The sequence below is a fragment of the Piliocolobus tephrosceles genome, chromosome 3 (assembly GCF_002776525.5).
Source record: "Piliocolobus tephrosceles isolate RC106 chromosome 3, ASM277652v3, whole genome shotgun sequence".
Classification (NCBI taxonomy): domain Eukaryota; kingdom Metazoa; phylum Chordata; class Mammalia; order Primates; family Cercopithecidae; genus Piliocolobus; species Piliocolobus tephrosceles.
Genome location: NC_045436.1, coordinates 82400738 through 82412227, shown reverse-complemented (window position 1 = coordinate 82412227; position 11490 = coordinate 82400738). Strand labels below are relative to the sequence as shown.

Here is an 11490-nt window from a genome sequence, read left to right as displayed (position 1 = left end):
AAAAAAAAAAAAAAAAAAAAAAAAAAAAAAGTGGAGCAGCTCTTGCCTCTAGAAGAACTGATCTTATCTTGCTGGAGATCTTGCACGCTGCCCACCTCCTCCCTCTGGCTTTTCTTCCCAGGGCCAAACGACCTAGTAACTGCTTTATACCTTCAGATCTCAGCCCTGTGGAGTTTTGAGGAAGGCTTTAAATCTATTTACTCTGTTTTATATTTATTGAAATTCTAAGAAGAATTCTTAGTTTATTTTTACATCCCGAAATCACTTAGCTAAGTTCTAAGCAAACAGTAACATTTATCCTAGCTTCAGAAATTGAGATGGTAACAATTCTGGTGTGAATTCGGAATGGGTAACTTTTATGTGAATTTTGTGTTTTTCTTCTAACCTTTTCTCACATCTCAACTCTGATCTGATTAGGCATACACTTTCGTACTTAGAACTCAGCTGACCTAGATCTTTCATGGATAGGGTTTTTCAAGATAAAAATGGTCTCTGACAAGCAGACTTTCTTAAAAATAAAAGGCATGTTCTTTGGGAAATAAAGCACCGGGAAGACCATCTGTTCTTACATTCCTGAACCTCTGACTCCCTCAGGGGCATCCATCAGACAGATGGAGCGGCACTCACCTGCCAGCTGGCGGCCATATCTAGAGGCGTGGTTCCAGGCACAACTCCTTCATCCTCTCCTGCATTTTCCCAAGAGTCATCCAGGTCATAGAGAGGCTCAAAGTTCTCCACCAGGGGATCTGCCCCTGTGAAGTTAGGTTACACAGCATTAGGTAAACCCACATCTTGTCAACTTTCAACTGCCTGCAAAGGTCAGATTCCCAAAGGCAAAGCACTGTAGCAGCTTGAGGCAATCTCCTGGATAGTTTTTAATGCATAAAACGTTTCCACGGGAATATCCAGAGAAATTGTTTTAAAATTGTAATTTGCTTTGATAAAGTTGTCTTATGACACCTTAAATAGCCAAAGATACTATCGAAAAAAAAAAAGACTTCAAATACTCTGACTTCACATTTAACTCTACAGGATATTTCTCAACTGAATGATGCATCTTTAATCTGAGGGATGATGGACAGCATGATTACAGCGACTAGGGTGCACCCTCAGGATTAGGGTCCCCACTGTTCAAATTTATGCATGACAATGTATTTCTCAGCCCCTTTTCTTGGACACTCAAAACAGCAAAGATGCTTGATATCTAGTGATAGCATGGCCAGTTTCATTGCTGGGTACAGCAATGCCAGGGTTCTGATCTTTAAATAAACAAACCTGCTAGGATGTATAATTATTGAAATATTTTGGGAAATCTAGTCTGCTCTTTAGCATCCAGCAAAAACAAAAACAACAAACAAATAAACAAAACACCAAAGTAACTCAAAGACTAGAGCTAGAGTTACTTCTCAGAGGCTTAGATTATTTTTATGAGTGTTTAGCTTGATGTCTAATGATGCCATTTTCGAGGGAGGAACTTGTTTTTATCTTGCTGGGAGAACATCAGATGTGTCAATATCAATAATAGAAGAGTACTTAATGGGAAGCAAAGAAGCAAAGAAGGATCTTCATGCTATTTCTTGATTTTACTCTCCCAGTTCTGGCCTGATCTATGAGACAATAAATGTAATCCCACCATAAAAACCATGGAGAAATTAAGATGAACAATTTACAGGACCAAAGACTGGAGGGATGAGCTATCCTTTAACTGACTTTTTTTTTTTTTTTTTTTGTGAGTGCAGTGGCACAGTCTCAGCTCACCGCAACCTCCACCTCCAGGGCTCAAGTGATTCTCCTGCCTGAGCCTTCCAAGTAGCTGGGATTACAGGTGCCTGCCACCACACCTGGCTAATTTTTGTATTTTTAGTAGAGATGGGGTTTCACCATGTTGGCCAGGTGAGTCTCAAACTCCCAACCTCAGGTGATCCACCCGCCTTGGCCTCCCAAAGTGCTGGGATTACAGGTGTGAGCCTCCACACTTGGCCTTAACTGACCTTTTCCATGACATTAAGATTCGGGCTCGGTTTTTCATCTGAGTTTCTTCATTTATATATCAGAGAAACTGTTACTTGCTATTCCTTTCATGGGATTCTGAGAATTCAATATAAAGCATTTTTAAAAGGGTTATAGTTTCTTTTTCTTTTCTTTTTATTTATGTATTTTTTTGAGACAGGGTCTCATTCTATAGCTTAGGTTAGAGTGCAGTGGTGAAACTGTAGCTCACTGCGCCCTTGAACTCCCAGGCTCAAGCGATACTATTACCTTGGCCTCCCAAGTAGCTGGGACTACAGGCGAGTGACACCATGCCTGGCTACTTTTAAAAATTTTTAATAGACATGAGGTCTTACAATGTTGCCCAGGTTGGTCTCAAACTCCTAGTGCAAGTGATCCTCCCACCTCAGCCTCTCAAAGTGCTGGGATTACAGGTGTGAGCCAACCCGTCTGACTGGTTATAGATTCTTGTTGGAAGGCATTTAATTATAATCAGTGTCTTGTAAAACTATTAATAACCACTGCAATCAGAGTTTCTTGTTCAAGAAAAAGCTCTATTTGTTAAATAGGTTTTTTTTCCTCTTTTTTTTTGGTATTTTTTTATTGTTCTCTCTTTTGTTAAAAGAGAAAAGAAAAATATGGTGTTCTCAAAGAAAAAGTTCCTATGTCTTTAATTTGCTTTGTTTTCTTGAATTTATGTAGCGTTTACCTTCTAAGTTAAAAGAAAACCTCTAAAGTAAATCAGATATGTCAGGGCAGGCTTCAGATGCCAATTTCATTACACATATTTTGAGGTTCTAAATATGCAAGGCACTGGAGATTCAAAGATGAACATGGATAATTTTCTGTACTTCACAGGACTAGACAATTAAATGGAATAACATCTGCAAACCTATGAACAAAATAGGAGAGAGAAACATAGTAGAGAGAATAAAGTCTTGAAGTTCACACTGCCCAAGTGTGATTCATAGCTCTGACACTTACTGGAACCCTGAAGTGGGATCTGGCAGTCTCTCTAGTCTGTTTCCTTGACTCTAAGATGGGGAATAATAACGGTATTTGTCACAAAGGGTGACTGGGCATTAAATGAGACTGTGCACATAAAGTGCATATCATAGTGCCTGGGACATGGAAAGGTCACTAAGTGCTAGCCATTTTTAGTGCCTTCCACATAATGGGTCTTAATACATGGCCCATTTTCTTTTTCCTACACTTCAATTTCTAAGAGACATTTCTTTCAAAATGAAGTCTTTAAATGATTTCTTTCACCAATAATCTTTTTCTTCTGGGGACTTCTGATATGATCTGAGACTGATACCACTCAGAATTCCATAAGGAATCAAACTCTACTTTGAAAGACCCCTTGTCATGGGAGTCAATCTAAACAATCAAACCCCAAACAGATGAATCAGAAAGTAAAAACTGACATGACTGTCAGGGTAAAGCCCAAGATTACTAGTCCAAACAGTGCCTTATGGCAGATAAAATGTGATTTGCCATATAATTTTTATTTACCCTCGCTTTTCAGCAGTAGGTCTGTGGCTTAAAGAAGGCAACATGGCTGCTCTATTGAAGTTGGGTTTGCATTCCTGGTAACATTTTTTATTAATGACCGCCAGGTCGCCACCTTACCTGCTGCTTTGAGAAGAGCTGCCAGCCTGGTGGACCCTCTCCCAGCTGCTATATGCAGGGGTGTGGTTCCATCGTAGGTAGTACTGTCCACATGGGCATCACCCTACAATCCAGCCCACACAGGAAAGCGTTAGTGGAAGGTTCTTTTGCCCTTCTGTCCCCACCTCCCAGTGTGCATGGCCCCTTGGGTCCTATTACTAGCCCAATTGCTACTTTGGGCTGGCTCTGTCATTGAAGATATCCCCAATTAGAGATGCCAAGCAAGGGGGTGGGGAAACATCTAAAGGTGCTACTCTGAAGCCCTCCATAAGTGTTAAATAAATAGAGCTGATTATAAGGGAGAACAGCAGCTACTGACTTCATTCTTCGAAGAGAATTCCTTAAATCTCCCTCAGGAATTTAATGCAAAAGCAAGTAAGAGCGCCCTTCACCTCCAGGAGCAGGCAGCCTGCCAATGAGATGTTGTCGTGCTCCACAGCCAGGTGCAGTGCTGTGCGCCCGGACTTTTGCTCCTGAGCATTGACGTCGGCCCCAGCGGCCACCAGCAGCAGCAAACATGGCAGGCTATTGCTCATCATGGCTAGATGAATGGCATTCAGACCTAGAGTCCAAGCAAAGGGACAGTCACAGGATGGGATGGCTAACTCACAAGATGGCCCTTGGTGAAGCTAAAGGAAATGGCAAAAACTGAATCATGGGGAGGGACAGCAAAGGTACGGTAAGTCTATTGTTCTGCTTTGAAGACCCACAGTCTCCTATTATGTTCTCAGGAGACACTGAACATAAATAAACATTCCCTGAATAAACGACACTTTGTGTGCTTCAAGATGAATCTTTACTCAGGCCTCTGCTTTTTCCTCCTACTAACTATTCCAAATCATCTTTAAAAAAATTAGCTTTGGTGAGCAACAGAAATGCCCAAAAGAGATGATGAACTCCAGGTGACTAAGGAAAGCACTTTTGGGTACAAATCAAATAACACACAATTATCAAATACCTAGTAGATATTTAGAAGGCGGAGAAAGTTAATCCCACACCAATGATGTGTGATTGTCTCTTACCGTCCCCATTGGGGTGGTCAAGAAGTAGTGCTGCCTTTTTGTGCTTGAGTAAGATACTGAGAACTTTATCGTGTCCTTCTTTGGCAGCTAGGTGCAAAACAGAGTTACCCAAGCGGTCCAGAAGGCTCAGGTCGGCCCCAGCCCTCAGCAAATCCTCCACCACATCTTCCTGCTTAGTGATCACTGCCAAGTGCAAGGGCGTCTGGAAAGTGAAGGGCAGGAGATTCACTGGTCAGCAGTGAACACTTACTTACACCTTACAGCTTGGTAGCTGTCACTGCAATGGGTGGGGTCATACTGCAGGAACATTTCTCATTCCCAGATTAACTCCTGACCTTGGCACGCAAGTTATCCTGTTCCATACCACGTGCTAAAGAAGTACATACACTGTACTAACACTTAGCCATTCAATAATTCAGGTTTTAAAATTTTTATTTATTTTAAATTTAATTGACAAATAGTAATTGTATATATTTATGAGGTACAATGTGATGTTTTAATATAAGTTTACAACATAAAATGATTAAATCAGATTAAGTTACAAATCCATCACTTCATATAATTTTTTCTGTGGTGGGTTATTTTCATATTTACAAGTCTTAATAACGTCTTGTTTCTCACTAAAACCCACTGACTGTTGATTTTGAGCACACCTAGTAGTAAATTTAGTTTTCTTAAATTTCTGGTAGGAGTTATCTTCAGCTGATTTTATATTAACAAATCAAAATAAGGCTATGTTTTCACTGAAGAAATTTAAATGAAGTACTCAATAGAAACCAATTAACAAAAGTGCCGTGATTCTATGCTGACATGGAAACTAAATTTACTAAATTAAAAAATACTGTCCCATGAACTGGCTCCTGAGACCAGTCAATATAGCTTTCCTATACCCATTTCATAAAAGGTATTATAAGATTCTAAATAACATAACGAGGATAATACAAGTATTTCACCAAGGGGGCTCAGATGAATAAAAAAGGTGAGCTAATGATACCTAATAGGTACTTAAGTAGTCCATTTGACTATCCTGCCCACAAGGTATTACTTCGGTGAATGCAAATAAGATGTTTTGCAAACTGTGTGTTTTCAAAAATGAGTAAGACAAATACAATCACAAATGTATCCTTCAAAGAACTGAGTTCAATGACAGAGAACAGCAATGTATCTTTACACAAATCAGTTTATTTCACAGGAGCCTAACTATGACATCCAGCCAGTCTTGTGACAATTTGCCTAAAATTCCCTTTTCATTGAGCAGTTACTGTCTACAGAAGCAGGTGAGCCACCAACCTCCTAGCTATGTAGGTGACCACAGCACATGAGAACTGGCAGGATGAATGATGTGAGGGTCATCTAAATCTCAACTACAGTGATTATTTAATATATATCAGACCAAGACCCTTTTTTTTTTTTGCCAAATTATTACTCGCCCTTATTTCTTTCATTTTCTAGGACTATCACCCTGGCCTGAAATGAAGTGATGTCCTCAAAACTTTAGATATTGTTGCCAAGAGCCTTCTTCTCAAAAATAACTAAGTCAATAGAAACTGTTTACTAATCTGTGTTTTCTGAAATGCTACTTGGGGAGATGGGAAAAGGAAAGAGAATGAGAATGTGAAAAAAAGGATCTGAAATTGTAAGACAGTATACTATCCAGGAATTAGAAATTATCTGTAGTTTGAATTTAATTTAAAAAAATGAGTCTGAGGTGTTTTTTTTTTTTTTTTAATATTTTCTTCCACAGTCCAATCAATGGTTTTCCATGATATAAAGCTTCTAGATCTTAAATCCAAGGATAATATCTTAAACAATTACACCTTCATGCTATGGCTGTGGGCGTGGGGACTTACACAGACATTCTGGATAGCCAGATATACAAATGTCCCAGCAACCCAACTCTTGTAGATGTATCTAGGTAAAATTCTGACACAAATCCACAAGAGGACATAAGTGAGGAGAGTCACTGCATTATTCTCTACTGAGGTAGGAAGTTAGAAGTTGGTTAAATGTCTACTACTAGGAAACAAGAATGTTATAGGTGGAAGATCCATACTAGATTCTCTTCAGGAGCTGAAACAACAAACTAGCTGTACACAGAACTGTGTGGATAAGCAGCGAAGGCAGAAATACAGTAACATGTAGCATAATGCCACTTACGTATTTAAAAAATGTATGCACAAAGAACTATACAGATACACACAAGTGTGTGTAAAACTGGTGAAATCTGATTAAGATCTGTAGATTGTACCAATGTCAATTTCCAGGTTTTGATATTGTTCTGAAGTTATGCAGGATGTTACCATTGGGGGAAACTGGGTGAAGATACCTCTGGTTTCCTTGCAGTAAATACTAGGACCTCCTAGTATGTTTCTGTAACCTCCTTTGAATCTATGATTAAATTAAATTTTAAAAAATATAAAGGTTAATGCAAGGCAAGAGAAGCACATTTAACATAATGTGGATTGTATGTGAGAGTATATGAAAATATCTATGTATTTCAAGTATATGGACATTTATATCCAATACTTGAAAAACTACCTATAAACACAATAGTGACATTTGTGCTTAGGGGACCTGGCCATTGTCAGGGCAGGCAACTTTGACTTTCCAATGTAGATTCTTCTGTACCATTTTTAAAACTATGAATATATGTGATATTTATAATAATTAACAACATAAAATAAAAATACATAAAACCCCCCAATAATGTTTTATGGGAACATATACAAATAAAACAATCCATACCAAACACAATAGAGTGGTTGTCTATGTTGGGGGAAGGAGAAAGAGAAGAAAAAGGTTTAAAGGAGTATTTTCATAAAAAATCCTAACTCTGTGCACTTGGACTATTTTGAGTGTGTTTCTAGAGGGTGGGTGGGGAGAGGAATTTGATCATGACAGATGGTCACAGAAATGTACTAAGATTAGTGAACGGTATTTGGGGAGAATGCTTAAGATAATTGCCAAGTAATCCAAATTATTTAAAGAACTGTACCATTTTCCATTAAGAATAGTTACTAGAGAACCTTTACGACAGATAATCAAGAGTTCAAATCTTAGCAGTTCCTAATTCTCAAATCAAAGTTGCCACTGGGTGTGTGTCTGAGACCTAGAAGGCATACTAGGGAAGCCAGAATCACTGCCCATTAATGAGACTGGTGGTAAGGTGGGGGAAAAATGGGCATAGAGTCTTCTGAGAGTCCCCAAATCAGAAGGGATAGTATCAATGTGGTGGTTTCAGGGTTTTTGTCTCTAACACACTGGAGAGTCTCAACATATGTAACCAAATGATACAGTAAAGACTTTAGGATATAAAAAAATCACAGCTACTGGCCAGACGCAGTGGCTCATGCCTGTAATCGCAGCACTTTGGGAGGCCGAGGCTGGCAGATCACGAGGTCAGGAGTTCGAGACCAGCCAGACCAACATGGTGAAACCCCGTCTCCACTAAAAATACAAAAATTAGCCGGGTGTGGTCGTGTGCTCTTGTTATCCCAGCTACTCAGGAGGCTGAGGCAGGAGAATTCCTTGAACCTAGGAGGCGGAGGTTGCAGTGAGCCGAGATCGCGCCACTGCACTGCAGCTTGGGTGAGACAGCGAGACTCCGTCTCCAAAAAAAAAATCACAGCTACTAATCCCGTTGTGCTGCTGTTGTGCTGTGTCCTTTGCAGATCCTATTTATAAACATAAAGTAAGTAATTCCTTGAATATGACTGTTAAGCAGGGTTTGAAGAGGACTGACAAGCTACAATGTCCCATTCCTAGTTTTATTCATAGATTTGTGATGACTACAAGGAACAATCAGTCCAAAAGTCTGCGAGAATCAAGCTTTACAGGCAAAATGACTTTCCGAATACCAATGACCCCCAAAATGACATAAAAGTTTTAAGAAGACATCCTTTAAATGTAAATCTACAATCACACTTCATACTAGTTATTTTATATTAACAGGCAGTGAAGAGTCACTAACTTTACTTTTCCTTTGACATTAAGCACAACAGCCAGTGAAGAAGCCTAATGGTGACTTACATTGAATGAAAAATGGTCATTTTCCCCTATCAGGAAACCTATTAATTTTTACCTAGTCATAGGTAAAAACTATTAAGAGCCACATGTAAACATTTAGTAGTTTTGCTGTAAATGCACTTTAAAGCACATTTTTTTTTTTTTTTTTTGAGACAGTCTCGCTCTGTCGCCCGGGCTGGAGTGCAGTGGTGTGATCTCGCCTCACTGCAAGCTCCGCCTCCTGGGTTCACACCATTCTCCTGCCTCAGCCTCCAGAGTAGCTGGGACTACAGGCGCCCGCCACCATGCCTGGCTAATTTTTTTTTTTTTTTTTTTTAGTAGAGACAGGATTTCACCATGTTAGCCAGGACCTCATGATCCGCCTGCCTCAGCCTCCCAACGTGCTGGGATTACAGGTGTGAGCCACCACACCCAGCCTAAAGCACATTTTAAAGAATGGAAATAAAAATAAGAAAATAAATATTTTAATTTCCTTTAAAGAAAATGAAGTTTTAATTAATTTTCTTTAAACTAATAAAAGCATTTTCCTTTAAAGTGAGGAAACAGAAATGATTCACATCACTGTTTTAAAAACTGAGAGAGCAGGAACAAATACCTTCACTAAGTAAATCATCGCACAGGATTGTGGCCATATTTTTGGAGTGAGAGATACACGTGAACCAGCAAACCATCTCTCCAAGGAGGATGAGGAAGATGCTTCAGGTCAATGAAGGAAAGGAGAAAAATGGAAGGCTAAGAAGTGGGCAAGGGCAGGAGCCCCATACAGCAGACTGGTGGGAGTGGGGGAAAGACAGTGAGGTGGGAAAAGCAATCGGGGGCAGGAAGGAGGAAACCTCAGGAGCCAAACCCCATCTTGGCTTCATGCCAGTGCGGTCGCTCAGCCAGAAAGTCTGGCTGGGGTCACTGGGTTCCCATCACCAATGTCCAAGCTCTGCTTCTGCCCAAGTGGCTCCCAGGCTCCTTGTCTCTCCCTGAATTCTGCACATGCCCATTAGGGGGCCTCGCTGTGTCTCTAGCTAACTTCTCCCTTTGCAGTGTTGGAAGACCTCTGGAAAAAACAGTTCCTCAACTTGTATTTTCAGCCCACCTAATTAATTCCTAAGAAAACCCGATTTGGGCAAAACTTTGGTGTTCCCACTTTTCCTCAGTTGGAGCTGTGTCTTTCTGCTTTTGAAAGACACCTCTTCCTCCTCAAGCAAACTTTTAACCTTTCTGTGTGGTGATTTCAGAACGCTTTATTTGATATACATTTAATCTGGATATTGTCAACGTATGTTTCAGTAGACTTTAAAATTATTATAAATTACTGGCTTTTCAAACCTTTTTTTAACTTTATTTTTCTTGACAGATGTGACATTTTTACTCTAGTTTCTCCCTCTTAAATGAAAAAATTCTTTGATTTCTACAGTTTAAAGTTTGCCTTCCCCCAGTGGGATGCTGAATTTCATTGTGGCTTGATGGCTGTTATACCCACAGATCAAAAGATCCTAAATCATACGGTAACATTCTCAACTAATGGGATTTTAGATATTACCTACAACGGTTTGTTTTTATTTTTGCTACTCTTAACATTACTAAAAATAACATGCACCCAAACATACAAAAGAAAAAGTAAACTACGGATTTTTCTTCAGTTGTTTTCTTGAGATTTCGGCTTACCTGGTACAGGTCATTTCTCATGTTGATAATGTCATCAGAAATCAAACCAGATGTGACTTCTAGTAGATCCCTCACAAGTTGAGAATGAAGGTGGATGATTGCTAAGTGTAAGACACTGGAATGAAAACACAGTGGCAATAATTAACTAAAATGTTAATGAAAAAGAAAAGATTCCCAAGATGTGGTTAGATTCAAGAATGGAATCTGTTCCCATACCTAGTTTTATTTGGCCCTAAAATGTTCTGAATCTATAAAATGTATTGAATCTGAGGTGGGATGCTGTCTCCAGAGGACCCGTCCCTCCTAACTGTCTGCCCAAGGCTGTTATGTTATTTGTGGTACCTGCCTGGCCTCTGGGAGCATTCATGTCTGACCCCTTGATGCATAAACACATTGAGGCTTCCAGCCCAGAAGCACCTAAGCTTAAATCCCAATTCTACCTCTATAGTATGGCTTTGGGTGGTTTTCCCCTCTACCTTTCCCCCTGACTTTTCCTGACACACAGATTTTATGTAAAATGAATGCCTGGCACTAGGGATTGTTCAGAAAACTTTGTTATCTCACCTAGCCCTGCTGCCCTCCTCCAAAATACAGTGTGGTGGCTTTTTAAAGATCTTTCTAGATCCCAAGAGGGGAGAATGGTGTGAAGCTTTTAACTACTGGAAGAAAATTCTTGCAGTAAACTTGTGAAGAAACAAAGTGATTGTATTTCCCACCACTCCTGCAAACATTCCAGCAAATATTCTCTCTACCTGGAACGTTTTTGCTCCTTTCTTCTGCCTGAACAATGCCTACTCCATCCTTTATATTCCAGTTCAAACCCGACATCCTCAGAGAATACTTTCCTAACCTCCTAAGTGGAGCAAGTTGTCCCTCTCAAATTTACTGCTTGGTTATGCAACTGCAGTTTTCTACACATTTTTCTCCTTCTCTGTCCTGTCATCTCTGGGGCAGGTTCTGTCTGAGTCAATCTTACAGCCCTAGCATGCAGTAGGGGCACAAAAATAAGAATGATAGAAGGAACCTAAGAGCTTACACTAACGATGCTGAACATACCGGTGGTGTCAAAGTCACTCAGAGAAGCATAATTCTTTTTTTTTTTTTTTTTTTTTTTTTTTTTTTT

The 11490-nt window shown here is 39.7% G+C and overlaps 1 protein-coding gene across 4 annotated transcripts in view; it reads right to left on the bottom strand.

Moving 5' to 3' along the window:
• The window catches only part of NFKB1 (nuclear factor kappa B subunit 1), a 131066-nt gene that overhangs the window by 6316 nt on the left and 113260 nt on the right, over window positions 1–11490 (bottom strand). For all 4 annotated transcript variants that reach the window (XM_023220099.3, XM_023220100.3, XM_023220101.2 and 1 more), the window contains 5 exons: window positions 10368–10482; window positions 4683–4884; window positions 4053–4222; window positions 3622–3724; window positions 628–752 (listed from right to left, as the gene is read on the bottom strand). In XM_023220099.3, the coding sequence (XP_023075867.2) occupies window positions 628–752; window positions 3622–3724; window positions 4053–4222; window positions 4683–4884; window positions 10368–10482 (715 nt within the window). The remainder of the gene's footprint in view (window positions 1–627; window positions 753–3621; window positions 3725–4052; window positions 4223–4682; window positions 4885–10367; window positions 10483–11490) is intronic.